This window comes from Ornithorhynchus anatinus, unplaced genomic scaffold, assembly GCF_004115215.2.
Source record: "Ornithorhynchus anatinus isolate Pmale09 unplaced genomic scaffold, mOrnAna1.pri.v4 scaffold_88_arrow_ctg1, whole genome shotgun sequence".
In the NCBI taxonomy this organism is placed as follows: domain Eukaryota; kingdom Metazoa; phylum Chordata; class Mammalia; order Monotremata; family Ornithorhynchidae; genus Ornithorhynchus; species Ornithorhynchus anatinus.
In genome coordinates, this window is record NW_024396941.1 from 347,331 (window position 1) to 370,401 (window position 23,071).

Consider the following 23,071-nt stretch of genomic DNA (forward strand, 5'->3'; position numbering starts at 1 on the left):
ATCTAGAGAAGCAGGGCCATCAGCAGGGCTAAAGGTGGGAGAGCAGAAATCACCTCCCTGTGGGATGATTGCTCCAAGACTCCTGGTCTCCTTTTTTGCCAACCAGTTTCAGTTTTCTTTGGAAGTCATGATGATAACGATATTTGTTAAATTCTTACTAGGTGCCAAGCACTTTATTAACCATGGGTGTCGATACAAGATAATGAAGGCAGAAACAGTCCTTGTCCCACATGGGACCCACAGTTCAAGTGATAGAGAGAAGAGGTATTGAATCCCCATTTTACAGATGAGGCAATTGAGGTACAGGAAGTTAAGTGACTTGCCCTAGGTCACAGAGCAGGCAAGTGGCAGAGCCAGTATTGGAACCCAGGCCCTACAATTCCTAGACCCGAGGGCTTTCCACTAAGTCATGCTGACTCTTGGTTGTCACACAGGGGCAATTTGGCCATCCAACCCCAACCCCTCTGAATCACTGACCCGATTGTTGGCATGGCCAAATGGAAAGAGCGTGGTCTTGAAAGTCAGATGACCTAGGTTCTAATCCCAGCTCTGCCAATTGCTCTTCTGATTGCTAACTGTGTGACCTTGGACAAGTCACTTAACTTCTCTGTGCCTCAGTTTCCTCAACTGTAAAATGGGGATTCAATACCTGTTCTCCCTCCCACTTAAGAATGTGAACCCCATGCCAGACAGGGACTGTGTCTGACCTAAATAACTTGTACCTAGCCCAGCACTTGGAAAAGTGTTTTACACATAGTAAGCACTTAAGTACTATCAAACAAACAAACTGATCATAGCAAACCCTACTGCAGCTAATCTCACCTCCCCTGGAGTCAGGAGTCTCCAGTTTCCTTTTATCCGTTTCAGCTCCATGAGTTTCTGAGCAAAGTCCAGTTTGACAACCCTGTGGGGGAACCAGTGTTTCTGAATGAGAACCACAGGTCTACTGCAAAATTTGAGATTCTGAACTTTGTGATGTCTCCCAGTGGAACTTGTGAGTTGGTGAAAGTCGGGGAGATGGACCCCCAGGCCCCCCCTGACCAAAACGTTTTCATCAATGAAGCAATAATCATGTGGCCCGGGGGATCATCTCAGGTAAGCAGCCAATGGGAATTCCCAGATGGCCTGGGGCAGTAGTCCCAGGCTTCTAGTAGTGATTGTACTGAGGGAGTGCATACTGTGTGCACAGCACTGTAACTAGTGCTGTGAAAGAATACTTTGGTAGCAATGAAACACTGACCTTGATCCTCAAGGGGAGAATGATCTGAGATTAAAAGGGGTAGAGGGGACTGTAGGCAGACACATCAAGGACAATTAAACACTCAAAATAGGCCAAAGTGGGCATGCCTGGGGCTCCTATTAATTCTGCTAATCCTAAGGTGAAGGGGAGGAGCTACAACTCAAGATGGCAGCAGTCCTACCTCCCCTGTCATATGATGCCAGCCTAGTGCCCTCCCTCCAGACTGCTCCCTGCCCTGAATAATAATAATAATAGTAATAATAATACTTATAGTATTTCTTAAGTGATTACTTTGTGTCAGGCACTGTACTAAGCACTGGGGTGGATACAGGTAAATGGGGTTAGACAAAGTCCCTATCCCATGTGCGTCTCACCGTCTCAATCCCCATTTCATAAATGAGGGAACTGAGGCACAGAGAAGTTAAGTGACTTGCCCAAGATCACTCAGGAGACAAGTGGCAGAGATGGGATGAGAACCTATGACCTTCTGACTCCCAGGCCCATACTTTATCCACTACACCATGCTGCCTCTCCAGTGGCATGGGGTTCTGGGGATGCAGTGTAGCAGTCCAGTGGGTGTCACTGATGTTGAGGAAGCTCAGCTGAGGCTTAAATCCCTACAGCCTGACATAGAAAGATTACCGTGGGACCTTGGGTCAAGTGACCTGGAGGGGAGGTGGTAGTTGCCAGTGGCTTTGCTTGACCAGATCTTGGGCCGTGCTAGGTAGGGATTGGCTCTTTCAGCAGGGGGTTCATGTGGAGAGAGCCTTGACCTGGCATAGCTTCCTTCTAGTCATCTCCAAGGGCTGGAGCTGGTGATGGGTTTATCACCCTGGCCAGAGGGTCACCTGGAAAACGTGATCCCCACATAGTCACGGTGAGATCCCATACTGATGATCACAGCAACCCAGCTTGGTGAACTGGGGATCTCAGAGCAATTTCCCTAGTGAGAACACCAGGAGTGGAATGGCAGCCCCAAGACAGGCCAAAGAAAAATGAAAATATTTTCGTATTCATCTATTCAGAATTTTGCACCTTTCTGGTATGGTTTCTCAAGCATAACTTTCTGGATACAGACAAGAATTTAAGGCTTATGGGGCTGGAGGGAAGAAACTCCTTGCAGTGAGCAACGGTGGGAGGAAGAAGGGTTGTCTGGAAATTATTCTTGACCCTGGGGTAGGCGCAGGGAGACACCCACCACAGATAATAAATGGGACCTGGTCACCCTGGTCCCCTGAGGCCCCAGATTCTGAGCAGGAAGAAGGAAAAGCAGTGAGGTAGAGAAGGGGAGCACCTGTAGCGCAACCCTTGTTGGGGTTCATACCTGCATGGGAGGTTGTGGGGAGGCCTCTGGGTGAGAGGGTCCCGGGATCACCCAGGTGGGTTTGGGGCTGTGGAGTTCCATCATCACTGTCACTATCCTCTGTCATGAAAATTCAGGCTCCACATTCACGGTGCAGCAGGAGCTGTGGACCCGGATTCAGAAAACGCACCCAGCAAGGGGAGGCCGTCTGCTGCTATTTTTGTGTCCGGTGCCCAGAGGGGGAGATTTCCAACCAGACAGGTAGGTGTGTGAGGAGATCCAGCTACTTGCATGACCCACAGCCTGCCCCAACCAGGTCTCACTGCCCCACAGCCTATGGATACAAACCAGATGGTGAGAGACCCAGGGCATGGAGAGACAGGCAGCGGTAAAGCCCAGAGGGTAGACAAGAGATGGTCATGCCTGAGGGCAGACACAGATATCCAGGAGTCTTTCCTCAGCAGCTTCCGGCCCATGGACTGGTGTGACTGCAGAGCAAGGGCAAGGCATGGAAAGCACAAACTCGGCAGTGGATGGAGAGGTAGGAGAGAGTATTTGGACCGGATGTATTTTGGATCCCCCAAATCCCAAACTTAGCTGTGACCTTGATCTGGAGGAGGGAAATGGGTGCAGCAAGACTCTGTTCCTTCTTCTTTTCCTCCCTCTTTAAGTATTTGATATTCACTCCACCCTCACTCCCAGAGCACTTATGTGCCTACCCATTATTTATTAATTTATTTATATTACAGTCGGTGTTCCCTTTTATATAGTAAACTTCTTCTGGGCAAGTAACCTATCTACCCATACTGTTTCACTGTATTCCTCCAAACAGGTACTACAGCATTCTAGACACAGTGAGCACTCAATGAATACTATGGATTGACTGAGTGATTGAATGATTCTTTCCTTTCAGATGCAGAGCAGTGTGTGAAGTGTGGTGAAGATCAGTATTCAAACATGGAGAGAGATGGCTGCCTCCACAAAGCGGTGACTTTCCTGTCCCATAAGGAACCTTTGGGACTGATCCTGGTCTGCACATCTCTCTCCTTCTCTCTCCTCACAGCCCTGGTTTTCGGGATCTTCATTAAGCACCGAGATACCCCCATAGTGCGAGCCAATAACCGCAATCTCAGCTACACCCTCCTCCTCTCCCTCATGCTCTGCTTTCTCTGTGCTCTGACCTTCATCGGCCAACCCACTCCGGCCTCCTGCCTCCTTCGACAAATGGCCTTTGGGGTCGTGTTCACCGTGGCTGTCTCCTCCATCTTGGCCAAAACCTTCACCGTGGTTCTGGCCTTCAGGGCCACGAGCTTGGGGAGCAGGGTCAGGAGGTGGGTGGGGCCCAGAGCCTCAACCTCAACAGTCCTGTCCTGTTCCCTGGTCCAAGTGACCATCTGCATGATCTGGTTGGGCACTGCTCCCCCCTTCCTGGAGGTAGATGTGCACTCTGAGCCTAGACTCATCATTGTTAAGTGTAACGAGGGCTCCGTGACTGCCTTCTACTGCCTTCTGGGCTACCTGGGCGTTCTGGCTCTGGTGAGCTTCACTGTGGCTTTCCTGGCCAGGAGGCTGCCCGACAGTTTCAACGAGGCCAAGTTCATCACGTTTGGCATGTTGGTGTTCTGCAGTGTCTGGGCCTCCTTCCTCCCCGCATACCAGAGCACCAAGGGGAAAGCCACGGTGGCCGTGGAGATCTTCTCCATCTTGGCCTCTGGTGCTGGACTTCTCAGCTGCATCTTCTTCCCCAAGTGCTACGTGATCCTGCTGCGGCCTGACAGGAACACCCGGGAGTGGTTGAAGAGGAAATGAACCCCCGTACCTCAGTTCAAGGCTGTTGTTTTTAACATCCAACATTTTTCTCAACCCCGACTTTATTACAGTCGCAGGACAATAGGAGAGGGAAATCCTGTCGGGGTCCTGTCCAGGAGGGATTTGGTGGCCAACCTGAATCACAGGTCAGGACTGGATGCTCCATTGATCACTGGGGAGTTTGTCCCCTGACCTTCTGGGCTCTTCCCTCCCCCAGGCTGAATTCCTACAGAGATGACTGACATCACCTGCCTGGTTGTCCTGAAGACCTCTCCAGATTGGGACCAAATGATCCCAAGTGCAGTGGAAAGGCTGCTCTGGACACACAACTCCAATGTTTTTGGACAACTGTCCTTGCACAACAGGTTCTGGTGGATATGGTGGAAAAAATCACAGAAGCTCCTGGACTGCCAGATGTTTGGAGCTGGGGGGTGTGGGGGTCGGATGGCGGGGAAGACACTCCCTAAGTCCCTTCTGTTGGAAATGCTATCCAACCTTGGCTTCACTGATTCTGTCCTCTCCTGGTTCTCCTCTTATCCCTCTAGCTGATCATTCTCAACCTCCTTCATGGGTTCCTCCTCTGTGCTGAATTGTACTTTCCAAGTGCTTAGTACAGTCCTTCGCACACAATAAGTGCTCAATAAATATGAATGAATGAATGAATGAATGCCTCCCACCCCCCTCACTGTGGGCTTCCCTCAAGATTCAGTTCTTGGTCCCCTTCTATTCTCCATCTACACTCACTGCCTTGGAGAACTCACTCACTCCCAAGGCTTCAACTCCCACCTCTATGAGGTTGGTACCCAAATCTACATTTCCAGCCATGATCCCTCTCCCTCTCTGAAGTCTCACATTTCCTTTTGCCTTCAAGACATCTCTACTTGTATGTCCTCCCATCACCTCAAGCTTACATGTCCAAAACCAAACTCCTTATCTTCCCACCCAAATCCTGTCCTTCCCCTGATTTTCTCATCACAGTAGATGGCACCACCATCCTTCCTGTCTCACAAGCCCATTACCTTGGCATTATCCTTGAATCCTTTCTCTCATTCAACCCACAGATTCAATCCATCACTAAATCGTGTTCTTCCCACCTTCACAACATTACTAAAATCCATCCTTTTCTCTCCATCTAAATTGTTACCACAGTAATTCAATGGCTCATCCTATTTTTCATGGATTACTGCATCAAACTCCTTGCTGACCTCCCAGCCTCTTGTCTCTCCCCTCTCCAGTCCATACTTCACTCTGCTGGCCAGATCATTTTTCTACAAAAACGTTCTGTCCATATCACCCCACTCCTCAAAAACTTTCAGTGGTTGCCCAACCACCTCTGCAGCAAACAAAAACTCCTTATCATTGTCTCTTACTTGCTCCTTCATTCATCCTCACTCTCATTCCCACAGTACATATGTATACATCAGTATATATCTGTAATTTCATTTATTTATTTATTCATATTAGTGTCTGCCTCCCCCTCTGGACTGTGAGCTCATTGTGGGCAGGAATATTTCTCTTTGCTGTTATATCATACTCTACCAAGTGCTTAGTTCAGTGCTTTGCACACAATAAGTGTCCAATAAATATGATTTAATGAACGACTGAATGAATACAGAGTTGAGGTATAGTATGAATTTTTAGTTGGAGAAAACAGCTGGATTTCTGTCTGCTGCATTCCTGAGTGGAGAAAATGAACTGAGGCAGTGATCCAAGGCTGTGGGTAGGAAAGGCAAGAGGGTCAAGGGAAGAGGGTCAAGAGAAGAGGGGGCAAGGGAGTTGGGGTTGGTGAAGAGGGTAGCGTGGAGGGGGATACTTTTACATCTAGGGATGGATGGATTTCTTTATATTTATGTCTGTCTCCTCCTGTAGACTGGAAGCTCACTGTGGGCAGGGAATGTCTACCAACTCCATGATATTGTAATAATGATAATAATGGTATATATTGAGCGCTTACTATGTGCCAAGCAATGTTCTAAGCGCTGGGGTAGTAACAAGGTAATCAGGTTGTTCCACGTGGAACTCACAGCCTTAATCGCCATTTTACAGATGAGGAAACTGAGGCACAGAGAAGTTAAGTGACTTGCCCAAGGTCACACAGCACACAGGTGGTGGATCCGGGATTAGAACCCACTTCCTCTAGCTCCCACCCCATGCCTTTTCCACTATGCTACGGTGCTCTGCACACAGTAAGCACTCAATAAATACCATTTTTGATGATAGTAATGATAGATAGATAGATAGATAGATAGATAGATAGATAGATAGATAGATAGATAGATAGACAGATAGTAAGGGCACCCTGCAGCATGGTCTAGTGGCAAGATCACTGTCTCTACCTGCTGCCGATTTGTACATTCCAAGCGCTTAGTACAGTGCTCTGCACATAGTAAGCGCTCAATAAATAAATACTATTGAATGAATCACTGGCTTGGGAGACAGAGGACATGGGTTCTAATCCCAACTTGGTTTGCTGTGTGACCTTGGACAAGTCACTTAATTTCTCTGGGCTTCAGTTACCTCATCTTTAAAATGGGGATTAAGCCTGTGATCCCCACGTGAGACAACATGATTACCTTGAATCTACCCCAGTGCTTAGAACAGTTCTTGGCACATAGTAAGCGCTTAACAAATACCGAAATTGTTAATATTATTATTTCCGTCAACATTGCCCTCACCTTGGGAAGCACCTGATGGTCTCCAATCTGAATACTCCAGCTTTTCCCCGACCACCCCAATAAGCTCTGGGTGGTTGGTTCTGTCACATCTGTTCCTGGGATACTACCTAAAGCCTTCTCAAGGAAGTGGGGGCCATCGAGGGCCTCCCCAGGAACACTCTGTGGGTGGTGTCAGTCGCTGCTTTCCCTGGGGGTTTCCGAGTTCCTATTAAGTCCTCCAAGGTAGACCAGACCCTATATATAGGGATCGTCAGGCTTCCGGATGAACTTCAGTCATGGCTCTGACCATGGACCCCCATAGGGTTTCCAGGGTTCCCATTGGTAAGGCAAACGAAAGGAGGCTGATGGCGACCTCTGTTCTCTTTCCCATGCTGAATCTTGGCCACCTTCTGTGCAGCATCTAAGGCTTTCTGATCTCCCCAAACTCCCTGAAGCCATTCTCTAGCCCAGTGAATGACAGTCCACCCATTTTCCTTCATGAACTCCCTACACTTTTCTGAGAGGGTCTCCATTTCCATCCAATAACTCAAGTCATTTAGTAAGAGGATGCAATACGGTGACAAATGAGGATAGGACAGAACTGGAGGATAAAGTCCAAAGTGTGAGAGGTATCTCCCAAAGCGAGACTGAGAAGAGAGATGGTGATCTCTAAAGTAGATCTCCCGTCTTCTCTGAAAATCCACCCCCTCCACCTGTGCATCTGACCCCATCCCTTCACACCTTCTCAAAACACCTTCCCTCTCCCTTCTTTCCTCCCTGACTACCATCTTCATCTGTTCTCTCTCCAATAGCTTCTTCCCCACTGCATTCAAAGATGTCCATGTCTTCCTCATCCTAAAAAAAAAGAAAAAAAAACCCTCCCTTGACCAAGACCAAGATTAAGCTTGGAAAAAGGAATGGAAGTTACCTTCATCTCCTCCTATTTATCACCCCACCTCCCTCCTACCATTCCTCTCCAAATTTCATGAGGGCATTGTCTACACTCACTCTCAAGTTCCTATCCTCCAACTGCCTTCTTGACCCCTTCCAATCTGGCTTCTTCCCCTTCACTCCACATAAACCACCCTCTCAAAAGTCACCAATATTCTCCTTCTTGTCAAATCCAATGGCCTCTACTCCATCCTAATCCACCTCCACCTCTCAGCTTTCTTCGACACTGTTGACCATTCCCTTCTCCTGGAAGCATTATCCAACTTTGGCTTCACTGACACTATCCTCTCCTGGTCCTCCTCCTATCTCTCTGGCCACCCATTTTCAGGGTCTTTTGCGGGCTTCTCCTCTGCTTCCTACCTCTCTAACTGTGGGGGTCCTTCGGGGTTCAGTTCTGGGTCCCCTTCTATTCTCCTTCTACACCCACTGCCTTGGAGAATTCATTCTTTCACATGGCTTCATCCACCCCACCAACATGGCATAGCATGGTTGGAAGCACTATGTAGTGGTTAGAGCACGGGCCTGGGAGTCAGAAGGGCATGGATTCTAATTTCAGTCCCTCTACTTGACTATGTGACACTGGGCAAGTCACTTCCCTTCTCTGTGCTTTAATTATCTTATCTGTAAAATATGAATTGAGACTGTGAGTCCCATGTGCAACAGGAGCTTTGTCCAACCCTATATGCTAGGATCCATTCCAGCACTTAGTACAATGGCTGGTACATAGTAAGCACTTAACAAATATTATTGTTATTACCAACTCTATGCAGATGATTTCCAAATGTAAATCTAATAATAATAATAATGGTGGTATTTGTTAATCACTTACTATGTGCAGAGCACTGTTCTAAGCTCTGGGGTAGATACAGGGTAATCAGGTTGTCCCAAGTAAGGCTGACAGTTAATCCCCATTTTACAGATGAGGTAACTGAGGCACAGAGAAGTTAAGTGACTTGCCCACAGTCACACAGCTGACAAGTGGCAGAGCCGGGAGTTGAACTCATGACCTCTGACTCTGAAGCCCAGGCTCTTTCCACTGAGCCACGCTGCTTCCCCTGATCACTCTCCTTCTCTATAGTTTTGTATTTCTGCCTGCTTTCAAGATGTCTCTACTTGGATGCCCTGCTCTCACCTTAAACTTAACATATCCAAAACAGAACTCCTTATTGTCCCACCAAAACCTTGTCCCCCCTAGTTTTCCTGTCACTGTAGACAGCACCATCATTCTTCCTACCTCACAAGCCCATAACCTTGTTATCCTTGACTGATTTCTCTCATTCAACCTACACATTCAACATTATCACTAAATCCTATCCTTTCAACTTTCACAACATTGCTAAAATCTGTCATTTCTGCTCCATCCAAACTGCTACCATACTAATAAAGGCATTTATCTTACCCCTCCTTGATAACTGTATCAGACTCCTAACTGACTGTTCAGTCCATGTTTCCCCATTCTTCAAGAGCCTCCAGTGGTTGTCTATCCATCTCTGCATCAAGCAGAAGCTCCTTTACCATGGCCTCTAAAGTGGTCAATCACTTTGCCCCCTCTTGCCTGCTCCCTTCCTACAACCCTGCCTGCACGTCTCACTTCTCTAATACCAAGACACTTATTCTGCCTTGATCTCATGTATCCTCTTGTCCACATCCTGCCTCTGGCCTGAAACGCCCTCCTTTTCATATCCAATAATTAGTCTCTCCCTTTTCAAGGCCCTATTAAAGACACATCCCCTCCAAGAGGCCTTCCCTATCTAAGCCCTCTTCTTCCTTTTCCTCCACTGCCTTTTGCATCTCCCTGACTTGCTCTCTTTACTCATCCTCCCACCCATCCTAAAGGCACTTATGTAGAGATCTGTAACATTTATTTTTTCATGTTAACATTCATCTCCCCCTCTAAACTGTAAGCTCGTTGTGGGCAGGGAGTGTTTCTGTTATATTGTTCATTGAATTTTTCCAAGTGCTTAATACCATGCTCTGCAGCTAGTAAGCACTCAATAAATACAAATAATTGATGTGCACATAGAGTTTTATCAATAAATCCATTGACTGAAATCATTTAGGAGAAATAAAGAAAATAAATATGGAACCCTTTACACATTTTCATATCACCCCCCCCGCAGAGAAGTCATAGGTAATCTTCTCTAGATCTTCCTAATTTTACTGTATGTGCTGCCAAAATGAACACTCTTTTAGGCCTTGCATCCAGGTTTTTAAAGATCACCTTAATTACACCTATTCAGATGACAGTTTTTCTTTTCATATATTCTGTACATGTTCTTGTGCTTTCTGGAAAATAATCCTTTCTCTAAATATCTCCCTGTTTTGAGAATCTCAATCATCGAATAAGGAGATTCAAAATTTCTGGTGTATGAAGCCACAGAGGCTGCTGGAATGTCGGTTTTGAGGCAATGATTAACATATGCATATTTGCTCCAAGACCCGAAGCTGGTGGATGAGGCAGGGGAGCAATGGGAAGGACCCTCAGTCCTGACTTCTCTACAAATAGAATTAGGGCCCTCAACCCCACAGCGTGTTTCTGAGTGAGGAGGAGCAGGGCTCAGGGCAGACAGCGGGAAAGTTGAGGGTTCAGGTACTTATCGGGTTTCCTCCAGCTCCCTGCCCCCAAAGTAGGCTCCTGGAGGGCGGGCTCAGGGCCAGTGGGGATGGACCATGGCCACTCAGTGAAATCCCCAGGCCGGAGTTGCTCCAATGCAACCTGGCAGCTGGAGAAACTCAAGGATTGATTGGCAGGGGGCAGGGAGCAGCAGCAGCCCTATGGGGCGGGAGAATGAGAGGTTAGTCAGCAAGGTCTCCTTGCATGAAGGTGTCATGTAACCAGAGGCTGAAGAATTACTTGACAATCATAAGCAGAAAAGGTACCCAATTCTTTAATTAATGTCAATTTTCTCCTTGATCATGTTTACCAGTAAAGAGATATTAACAAGGCCTTGGTGTGTGTCTCTTTGGCATAATCCCTGAGGGCATTTGGCATTAAAGTCTCAAGTTTGTGATTTGAGCCTAACTAGAGAATGGTTTTTCTATGGTGCTAATTCTCACAAGGCTCAATTCTGTTTTAGCACCCAAATCCACACTGTCACAAGAACGTCTCTTTCTACAAGTCTATGTATGCTGCCGTTTACATGGCATAAGAAACACCTTCCTCTGGAGAAGACTATTATTCATTCATTCAATCGTATTTATTGAGCTCTTACTGTGTGCAGAGTCCTGAACTAAGCACTTGGGAAAGTACAATACAGCAATAAACAGCAACATTCCATGCCCACAATGAGCTCACAGTCTAGAGGGGAGGAGACAGACATTAATACAAACAAATAAAATAATAGATATGTACATAAGTGCTTAGGGGCTGGGAGGGGGGAAAAACAAAGGGAGCAAATCAGGCAACACAAAAGGGAGTAAGAAATGAGGAAAAGTGGTGCTTAATCTGGGAAGACCTAATGGAGGAGATGAGCCTTCAATAAGGCTTTGAAGCAGGGGAGAGTGGTTGTCTGTCAGATAAGAGGTGGGAGGGCATTCCAGGCCAGAGGCAGGCCGTGGGCTACGGGTTGGCGGTGGCATGTGAGTCCATTGTTGGGTAGGGATTGTCTCTATCTGTTGCCGAATTGTACTTTCCAAGCACTTAGTACAGTGCTCTGCTCACAGTAAGAGTTCAATAAATACAATTGAATGAATGAATGAATGAATGAGCCAGGTGAGATGGAGGCATAGTGAGAAGCTTAACACTAGAGGAACAAAAAATGCATGCTGGGTTGTAGAAGTGAGGTAGGAGGGGCAAGGTGATGGAGAAGCAGCATGGCTCAGTGGAAAGAGCACGGGCTTTGGAGTCAGAGGTCATGAGTTTGAATCCCAGCTCTGCCACTTGTCAGCTGTGTGACTGTGGGCAAGTCACTTAACTTCTCTGTGCCTCAGTTCCCTCATCTGTAAAATGGGGATGAAGACTGTGAGCCCCACGTGGGACAACCTGATTCCCCTGTGTCTACCCCAGCGCTTAGAACAGTGCTCTGCACATAGTAAGCGTTTAACAAATACCAACATTATTATGGAGTGCTTTTAAAGCCAAAGGATAGGAGGTTCTGTTTGCTAGGGAGATGGATGGGCAATCGCTGGAGTTTTTTGAGGAGCAAGGTGATGCGTTCAGAACGTTTATGTAGAAATGGGATCTGGGCAACAGAGTGAAGTATGGACTGGAGTGGGGAGACACAGAAGGCTGGGAAGTCAGCAGGGAGGCTTATGCAGTAATCCAGGCAGGATAGGATGAGTGATTGTATTAACGCGGTAATAGTATGGATGGAGAGGAAAAGGCAGATTTTAGCAATGTTGTGAAAGTGGGAATGACAGGATTTGGTGATGGATTGAATCTGTGGGTTGAATGAGAGAAAGGAGTCAAGGATAATGCCAAGCTTATAGGCTTGTGAGACAGGAAGGATGGCGGTGCCATCTGTAGTGATGGGAAAGTCATGGGGAGGACAGGGTTTGGATGGGAAAATAAGGAGCTCGGTTTTGGACATGTTAAGTTTGAGGTGACGAGCAGACGTCCAAGTAGAGATATCTTGAAGGCAGGAGGAGATGCGAGACTGGAGAAAGGGAGAGAGATCAGGGCTGGAGATGTAGATTTGGGTGTCATCTGCGTAGAAGTGATGGTTGAAGCCATGGGAGAGAATGAGTTCTCGAAGGGAGTGGGTTTAGATGGAGAATAGAAGGGGACCTAGAACTTATTCTTGAGGGACCCCCACAGTTAGAGGGTGGGAGGCAGAGGAGGAGCCCATGAATGAGACTGTGAATAAATGGCAAAAAAGATAAGAGGAGTACCAGGATAAGACAGTCAGTGAAGCCAAGGTTCCATGAGAAAGGGGTGGTCAACCATGTGGAAGGCAGCTGAGAGGTCAAGGAGGATTAGGATGGAGCAGAAGCCATTGGATTTGGCAAGAAGATCACTGGTGACATTTGAGAAGGTGGTTTCTGTGGAGTGAGGGGGATGGAAGATAGATTGGAAGGAGTCCAGGAGAGATTTGGAGGAAAGGAATTTGAGATAGAGGGTACAGAAAACTTGCTCAAGAATTTTGGAGAGGAATGGTCGGAGGGAGATGGGGTGATAACTACAGGGAGCCATAGGGTTCTTTTTAGGTAGGGGAGATATGGGCATTTTTGAAATCAGTGGGGAATATGTCATTGGAGAGCAAACGGGTCAAGATGGCTATTAGGGAGGGAAAAAGGGAGGGGCTGAGAGTTTTGATAATGTGCAAAGGAATGGGGTCTGATGCGCATGTAGAGGAATTGGCTTTTGAAAGAAGGCAGGAAATCTCCTCCAGAGAAACCTCCGCCCACTTATGCTGTGAGCCTCAATGGGAAAAGGACTATGTCCAAAGTAATCATCTTGTATTTACCTCAGCACTTAATACAGTTCTTGGTACATAGTAAGCCCTTAGTAAATATCAGAATTATTAGGATCATATGCCTAAAACATCAAACGTAAATATTGTTAATGCTACTTGTTTGGGATTAGCTGATTTCTGATTTCACCAGTTGACCCATATTCTCAATCCATATCTCGTCTTGCCTAGTCTTATGCCATTAAGCCATCTCTGACCCACAGCGACGCCATGGATACATCTCTCCTACGACACCATGCCACCTCCATCTGCAATCATTCTGGTAGTGTATCCATGGAGTTTTCTTGGTAAAAATATAGAAGTGATTTACCACTGCCTCCTTCCATGCAATAAATTTGAGTCTCCGCCCTCGACTCTCTCCCATGCTGCTGCTGCCCAGCACAGGCGAGTTTTAACTTGTAGCAGATTGCCTTCCACTTGTGAGCCACTGCCCAAACTAGGAATGGAATGGATATGCCTCTGCTTGACTCTCCCTCCTGTGGTGGAGACTGGAACAGTCCTGGAAACGCCAGTGTGCGACCCTGTGAGGGGCATAAATAATCTACCTCATCCTAATTCCTCTTTGATATCATAGCTATCTTGGACAGTGTGGACCACTTTCCCGTGTGCTGCATACAATAGGCACATTTTATGTATTGCATAGTCTCTTTGTCCTGTTGCCATTTTAATGTTTTCATGCTTTATTGCTCCTAATCTGTCTGCTTTCAGTCCCCCTGACCTTCTAGATTCATAGATCATGAGACCTAGACCATGTCTAATTCTCGCCTGTAAATTCTTTCCCAGCATTTAGTGCAGAGTTCTACACAAAGTATGTGTTTAATAATCACTATTACTATAGTACTACAACTACTATAATGACTACTGCTATTACCACGACTCTCCCGCTGCTGTCTCCTGTAAACATGGTCCAGCCTTGATTTCTCTGACATTGTCCTCTTATGGTTCTCCTCCTACTTCTCTGGCTGATTCTTCTTGGTCACTTTCTACTGCTCTTCCTCTGCATTCCACCCCTTTAACAGAGGGGATTCCACAAGGCTCAGTTCTGGGTCCCATAGCCTCACTATCTCAACATGGATGACTCCAAATCTGCCTTTCTAGCTTTGATCCCTTTCCTTTTCTGCAATCTCACATTTCCTCCAGTAATCATTATATTTCTACTTGAATGTCCTGCCAATACCTCCAACTCAACATGCATAAGAATGAATTTAACTTCCCACCAAAATCTTCTCCTGTCCCTCTCCTGTCATCACCACTGACTACCGAGGACCACCTTCCTCCTGGTCTCACAAACCTGAAGTTTCAGCTTTATCCATAACTATTTCCTCTCCTTCAACCCTTATATTCACCCACCTCTTTAACCACTAACCTGCCTACCCATTCTTCCCTTCCACACCATCAGCTATCCTTTCACTCATTCATTCATTTTTATTGAGTGTTTACTGAGCGCAGAGCACTGTATTAAGTGCTTTGGAGAGTACAACAAAATGATAAGCAGGCACATTCCCTGCCCACAATGAGCTTGCAGTCTAGAGGTAAAGACAGACATTAATATAAGTGAATAAATTATAGATATGTACCTAGGTATTATGGGGCTGGTAAGGGAGATAAATAAAGGGAGCAAGTCAGGGTGACACAGAAAGGAAGTGGGAGAAGAGTAAAGGAGGGCTTAATCAGAGAAGGCTTCTTGGAGGAGATGTGTCTTCAATAAGGCTTTGGATGGGGGAGAATAATTGTCACATTTGAGGAGGGAGGGCATTTCAGGACAGAGGCAGGGTGTGAGCAAGGGGTCGGTGGTGAGATAGATGAGATGGAGGAACAGTGAAAAGGTTAACACTAGAGGAGCAAAGTATGTGGGCTGGGTTGCAGTAGGAGAGTAGTGAGGTGAGTTAGAAAGGGGCAAGATGCTTGAGTGCTTTGAAGCCAACTGTGAGGAAGTTTTGTTTCATGTGGAGGTGGATGGGCCATCAGTGGAATCCTGAATGTTTTTGTAGAAAAATGATCCAGGCAACAGAATGAAGTATGGACTGGATTGGGGAGAGACATCCTCCCGTCTTACTTCCCTTCCTCCCCTCCTCTTTCCATCCATCCATCCATCCATCCATCCATCCATCCATCCATCCATCCATCCATCCATCCAACCATCCATCCATCCACCCATCCATCCATCCATCCATCCATCCATCCATCCATCCATCCATCCATCCATCCATCCATCCATCCATCCATCATTCTACCTATCCATTGTTGCTATTTAGAGAACACTTTCTGGATGTAATAATTTTACTAATTGCTTAACAAGTACCACAGTAGCAAGACACATATCCCCTGCCCTCAAGGGGCTTGGACAAGTAGGAAGCAGTTTGAGCCCCTTAAAGCTGATCTCCACGACCTCCCAGGCAAAATGGAAGCTACTACCCCACTCCTATATTACCAGGACTCCCAGCAGTCTCTGCTCCAACTGGGGAAGGACTTTAACCCTGAGATGAAGGGATGGGGAGTATGTGGATTTTCCTAAGTAGTCCTCTAATTGCTTTTTGTAGGATACACAGGAAAAATGAGCCTTGCTAAAGTACAAAGGACCAAGAAACTGCTTTGACCATTTTCTACCAGATGAAAAGTTGACTTATGGCCAATTATGAAATACCTCCTCCGATTGGTTCCAATAGACAGGATCTTATTAGTGAACATATGTCTCCCCCAATTAGACTGTGGGCCCATCATTGGGCAGGAATTATCTCTATCTGTTGCTGAATTATGCATTCCAAGCTCTTAGTACAGTGGTCTGCACATAGTAAGCGCTCAATAAATACTATGGAAAGAATGAATGAATAGGATCTCTCTCTCTTGCTCTCTCTTTCTTTCTCTCTCTCAAGAGTGGAGACTCAGTGGGATCAAAATGGGACACACAGAACCCAAGGAAGATACAAGGAATGTTTCTGAATAATCAAAATAAGTAGCCTTCCCTGTCTCCTCCACCCCACCACACTCACCTTTTCCTGTCTGGCACAGAGAGCAGAACCAGGGTGGTCCCAGCCACCAGCCCCAGCATTTTCCCATTCCTGCCTCCCAGTCCCTTTCCAGACTGACTTCACAAACCCTAATCCAAGCCCCTTGGGATGGGGGGAACTGGAAGAGTTGTTCGGTCAGCTTTGCCAGCCGCACTCTGCACTGTCACCTGCTGTTCAGCAGCTATCGGTGTGTGGAGTTTCAGGTTCTTGATGGGGAGCCTCGACAACGGGAGGCAGATAGCTCGATCAATCAAACAAATTATATTCATGGAGTGCTTCCTGTGTGCAGAGCAGTGTACTAAGTGCTTGGGAGAGTACAATTTGAAATAACTGGTAGACATGATCCTGACCCCATCCTTTCACACCTAATTAATAATTATAATGATAATAATTATGGTATTTGTTCATTCATTCATTCATTCATTCAATAGTATTTATTGAGCGCTTACTATGTGCAGAGCACTGTACTAAGTGCTTGGGATGAACAAGTCAGCAACAGATAGAGACAGTCCCTGCCATTTGACGGGCTTACAGTCTAATCGGGGGAGATGGACAGACAAGAACAATGGCAATAAATAGAGTCTAGGGGAAGAACATCTCAAAAACAATGGCAACTAAATAGAATCAAGGCGATGTACAATTCATTAACAAAATAAATAGGGTAATGGAAATATATACAGTTGAGCGGACGAGTACAGTGCTGTGGGGATGGGAAGGGAGAGGGGGAGGAGCAGAGGGAAAAGGGGAAAAAGAGGGCTTAGCTGCAGAGAGGTAAAAGGGGGGGGTGGCAGAAGGAGTAGAGGGAGAAGAGGAGCTCAGTCTGGGAACGCCTCTTGGAAGAGGTGAGTTTTAAGTAAGGTTTTGAAGAGGGAAACAGAATCAGTTTGGCGGAGGTGAGGAGGGAGGGCGTTCCAGGACCGCGGGAGGACGTGGCCCGGGGGTCGACGGCGGGATAGGCGAGACCGAGGGACGGTGAGGAGGTGGGCGGCAGAGGAGCGGAGCGTGCGGGGTGGGTGGTAGAAAGAGAGAAGGGAGGAGAGGTAGGAAGGGGCAAGGTGATGTAGAGCCTTGAAGCCTAGAGTGAGGAGTTTTTGTTAAGCGCTTACTATGTGCCAGACTCTGTACTAGGTGCTGGGGAGGATACGAGCAAATTGGGTTGGACACAGTCCCTGTGACTCGTAGGGCTCAAAGTTTCAATCCCTATTTTACAGATGTGGTAACTGAGGCATAGAGAAATGAATCGACTTGCCCATGGTCACAAAGCAGAAAAGTGGCAGAGCCAGAATTAGAACTCATGACCTTCTGACTCCCAGGCCCACTATGTCATTCTGCTTCTCTGATCAAAACACTTGCCCCCTCCCTTGTTCCCTCCCTAACTGCCATCTTCAAATGACCCTCTTCAATGGCTTCTTTCAAACATGCCCATGTCTCCCTTACCCTAAAAGAACCCTCCCTTGACCCCATGGCTCCCTCCAGTTATCGCCCCATCTCCCTGCTACCATTCCTCTCCAAAAGGCTTGTCTACACATGCTGTGTCAAGATCCCCTCCTCCGATTCTCCCCTTGGTCCCCTCCAATCTGGTTTCCTTCCCCTTTACTCCATAGAAACCTCCCTCTCAAAGGTCACCAATGATCTCCTTCCTGTCAATTTTAACAGCCTCCTCTCCATCCTAATCCTCCTCAACCTCTCAGCTGCCTTTGTCACTATTGACCACCCCCTTCTCGTGGATATATTATCCAACCTCGGCTTCACTGACACTGTCCTCTTTCTAGCCACTCATTCTGTCTCTTGTGGGCTTCTCTTCTGCCTCCTATCCCCTAATTCTGGGGGTCCCTGAAGTTTTAATTCTGGATCCCCTTCTACCCTCCATCTACACCCACTCCTTTGCAGAACTCATTCACTCCCATGGCTTCAACTACCACCTCTATGAGGATGGTACCCACATCTACCTTTCCAGCCCTGATCTCTCTCCCTCTCTGCAGTCCCATATTTCCTCCTCTTTACTTGGATGTCCTCTCATCACCTCAAACGTAACATGTCCAAAACAGAACTCTTTATCTTCCCACCAGAACCCTGTCCTACCCCTGACTTTCCCGTCACTGTAGATGACCCCACCATCCTTCCTGACCCACAAGCCCCTAACCTTGATGTTATCCTTGAGTCCACTCTCTCATTCAACCCACATATTCATTCCATTACTAAATCCTGTTGGTTCAGTCTGCAAAACATTGCTAAACCTACACTTTAATCTCCATCCAAAATGCTACCTTATTAGTCAAAGCTCTTATCCTACCCCTACTAGATTACTGTATCAGCCTCCTTGGTGACCTCTCTGCCTCCTGTCTCTCCCCACTCCAGTCCATATTTCACTCTGCTGCCCAGAACATTTTCTACAAAAACATTCAGACCATGTCCCCACTCTCCTCATGAACCTCCAGTTGTTGCCCAATCACCTCTGCATCAAATAGAATCTCCTTACCATTGGGTTACCACTCAATCACCTTGTCTCCTCCTACCTCACCTTGCTACTCTCCTACTACAACCCAGCCTGCACAACTTTGCTCCTCTAATGCTAGGCTTCTCACCGTACCTTGATCTTATCTATCTCACCACCAGCCTCTCACCCATGTCCTGCCTCTGGCCCGGAATGCCCACCCTCCTGATAGCTGACAGACAATCGCTCTCATCCCTTTCAAAGCCTTACTGAAGGTACATCTCCTCCAAGAAGCCGTCTCTGACTAAGCCCTCCTTTCCTCTTCTCGCTCTTCCTCTGTGTTGCCCTGACTTGCTCCCTTAATTCATCCTACCTCCTCTCCCCACAGCACTTATGTACATATCTGTAATTTATGTGTCTATATCAATGTCTTTCTCCCCCTCTAGACTCTAAGCTCTTTGTGGGCAGGGACTGAATTTGTTTACTGTTGTATTGTACTCTCCCAAGTGCTTAGTACAATGCTCCTCACAGAGTAAGCGCTCAATAAATATTATTGAATGAAGTGAAAGAATGAATAAAACCCTTTCTCTGCTAATGAGGTTTCAGGGCTTTCAGTTGGAACTCTGTAGCTCCTAACCACAGCTTTAGGGTTGGAGGCATGACTGCTTATCCTTGAAGAGCTCTATCCCAGGGATCCTATCTTCCCATTTCCGGGACCTCAGATACAAAGACTCCTTGACGATTTTAGTTTGGACCACCTCCTGTCAGGGGTTTCAGAAGAGAATCAGTTTTAATCTCGACATGTAAAAGCCATTGTGAGCATAGAATGGTTCTCAGATGGCTCCTGGGTTCTGATTAATGGCAAGGAGAGAGGCAGAGAGAGATGCCTGCTGTGCACACAACTCCCAGTGCTCCAAGGGACAACAGCATGGCCTAGTGGATAGAGAACAGGACTGGAAGTCCCCAGGACCTGGGTTCTAATCCCTGCTCTGCCACTTGTCTTCCGGATTCGAGTTCCAACAGGTTAAGACCTACTTCTAGCATGGCCACAGTTGTACAGTTAGAGAACCTGTCACTTCACTTCTCTGGGCCTCAGTTATCTCATCTGAAAAATGAGAATTAAAACTATGAGCCCCACATGGGATTTGGACTATGTCCAACCTGATTAGCTTTCATCTACCCCCAGGGCTTAGTACGGTGCCTGATACATAGTAACCACTTAACAAATACCATAAAGATCCCCCCGTCCCCCCTACACCTCCCCTCAGCTAAGCCCCATTTCCCTCTGCTCCTCGCCCACTCCCTTCCCCTCCCCTCAACGCTGTGCTCATTTGTATATATTTTATTACCCTATTAATTTTGTTAATGAGGTGTACATCCCCTTGATTCTATTTATCATGATTATGTTGTCTTGTTTTTGCGCGTCTGTCTGTCTCCCCCGATTAGACTGCAAGTCCGTCATTGGGCAGGGATCGTCTCTAACTCTTCCCGAATTGCACATTCCAAGCGCTTAGTACAGTACTCTGCACATGGTAAGTGCTCAATAAATACTACTGAATGAATGAATGAATACAAGCTAACAACCGAAAGGCTCCACCCTCTCTCCTTCTGTATCATTCATGTTTCCTGGGTAGGAAGGTTGCAGTGATAAAGGCCCAGGAGAAACCACTTCCTGATTTCTTGCTACCACCTACTGGGACTTTACTGCCACAGTCATAATCCCACCTCCCATTGGAGTATGGTGAGCTAGGTGGCCAAGGGGACCAGGACCACAGAAGTGCCACGAGGCTACAGTGGCACCTTGGAGGTGGAAGCAAGCTAGAAACACCATACTAACGGTTGTGCTCTGCTCTTTCAGTTTGTACTCATTTTCCCTCTATATCTCCCCTCCATTCTCCCCTTTTATTCTCCAAACTCACCCTCCAAAACTCCCGGATTCTGTATTTCACCATGGTTCTTGCATAACAGAATCTGATGACCTTCACTTAGCAAATCAGCGCTACTCACTTTAGCAGTGCTGGAAGTAGGTTGGAATCAGTTGGATTTGAAACCCATATAAGCAAAAGCCCAAGAGTGGGCATTATCGGATGGAGGAAATGCAATGTGAGGGTATCAGCAATGGAGGGGCACTGCCCCTGTTAATAAAGGGCTCAGGAGGGGAGTGGCTGCACTGCCCAAACCCTACCTCTGCCCTTGCTGTCTGCTGTATTTTCAGTGACTAGCAACCATAGATAAGGCCCTGAGTTGCTTCCTGAATTCTTTTTCCATGTTTGGCTGGTCATGCCCCTCTCCCAGAAAGCCTGCTAACTCACCCCTGCAGCTGTTATCACTGTCAGTCCAACCCCTCTCCACCATCAGGATCTTCACGGCTGAATCCACCTTCAAAGAGCGGGAAACGGAGGGGAATGGCAAAAGCCTCCTTTTTGGTGTGGTGGTGAAGTATAATGAAATATTTTTGTTAAGACTAAAACCTTAATCATGGCCTCAAGCAGGGCCATCCTGGGATGAATTGAACATGTTCAGGCTGCTCTCTTTGTTCTAATTTCAGTGCCCAATGGCCTGTGACCTTTGTTTTACCATCCATTTTTCCCAAGATTCTGAGCATAAGTGGACCTGACCACAGGCTCCTCTCACACCATTATTTTCTGCAGAAATGCATTTCAATCCCAGGGAGGAGAAGTGGAAAGCTTCCCACAGGATGTTGGGAAGGTTGGGAGGATGTGCAGAACAGAGGTGTAAACTCCTGTAGACTATAAGCTCCTTATGGGCAAGGATCATGCCTTCCAACTCTATTGTATTATACTTTTCCAAGGGCTGAGTACAGTGCTCTGCACACAATAAGAGCTTGATAAATGCCATTGATTGAATGATTGATTGGTGGTGGTACTTAGTGTCAAAGACAGTTGAGAAGTTGAAGAGGATTAGGATAAAGTAAAGACCATTGGATTTGGAAAGAAGAAAGTCATTAGTGGCCTTAAAGAGAGCAGTTTCCACGGAGTGGGGCAGAACCCAGATTTCAGGGAGTGAAGGAGAGAATTGTAGGAGAGAAAACGGAAGCAGTGTGTTTAAACAACTAATTTGAGGAATTGGGAAAGGAATGTTAGGAGGGAGATAACAATAATGATAAAAATAATAATAATAATGCAACAATAATAATTGTGGCACTTATGAAGTGCTTATTATGTGCCAGGCACTTAACTAAACTCTAGGGTGGATTCAAGCAAATCAGGTGGGCAGAGACCCTGCCCCAAATGGGGCTCACAGTTTTAATCCCCATTTTACAACTGAGGTATCTGAGGCACAGAGAAGTTAAGTGACTTGCCCAAGGTCATACAGCAGGCAAGTGGCAGAGGAAGGATTAGAACCCAGGTCCTTCTGACCCCCAGGCCCGTGCTCTATCTACTAGATCACACTGCTTCCCGAAGCTTCCCCAATGCTTCTTCATTAGAAAAATCACTAATTTTGCCTTTACTTTATATACATATGTACCCAAACTAGCAGAAATTACAAAGGAGCCCTGGTTCTGAAGTTCTTCTCTTTCCTTTACTTTAAATGTTTTTCCTTCATTGTGGTCTAGTAGAAAGAGCCCAGACCTGCAAGTCAGAGGAGCTGGGTCCTAATCCTGGTTTTACCATCTGCCTTGCTGTGTGACCTTAGGAAAATCACTTAACTTCTCTGTGCCTCAGTTTCCTCAACTGTAAATGGTGATGTTCTTCTTCCCCCTGTTCTTCTTCCCCTTTACATTTTAAGGTCCTTTTGGACTAGGATTGTGCCCAATGTAATTATTTTTCATTTACACCAACACTCAGTACAGTGCTTGGCACAAAATAAGTGCTTAACAAATATTATTATCATTTCTACTATTATTATCATGATCATGATCACCATAACCAAGCTCAAATGCCACAAGACCTATAAAAAGTAATACAAGTATATATATCCTGAAATGCAACCTCATACACTTGCACACAAACGTTATGTTCGGAGTCACATAGTAAAAGGGAATTTACTGTTCTTTCCTTCCCAGTCAGAAAGGGGCTGAGTCTTATAATGTCAGTGGAGGTGGCTGCTCTACTGGGCAAGTGGGCTATGGGAGACATTACAGCGGAGTGATGGGAAGGGAGAGCAAAGTAGGGGAAGGAAGGAAGAGGAGGAATGCAAGCTGACTACCTCTATTTCTCCTCTAGGCAGGGTAGGGTGGGGAGAAACACCGAGGCCTCTGGAATTTTTCATGGGCCATACAAAAGCATTTGACACCTAA

The 23,071-nt window shown here is 46.6% G+C and overlaps 1 protein-coding gene across 1 annotated transcript; it reads left to right on the top strand.

Moving 5' to 3' along the window:
- The first annotated feature begins 799 nt into the window (after positions 1–799).
- Positions 800–4,788, top strand: LOC100083842 (vomeronasal type-2 receptor 26-like). The gene is made up of 3 exons (XM_029057303.2): positions 800–1,095; positions 2,681–2,804; positions 3,457–4,788. The coding sequence occupies exons 1-3, from the start codon at positions 976–978 to the stop codon at positions 4,350–4,352; spliced, it is 1,140 nt and encodes a 379-aa protein (XP_028913136.2). The 5' UTR covers positions 800–975; the 3' UTR covers positions 4,353–4,788.
- Positions 4,789–23,071: the final 18,283 nt, after the last annotated feature.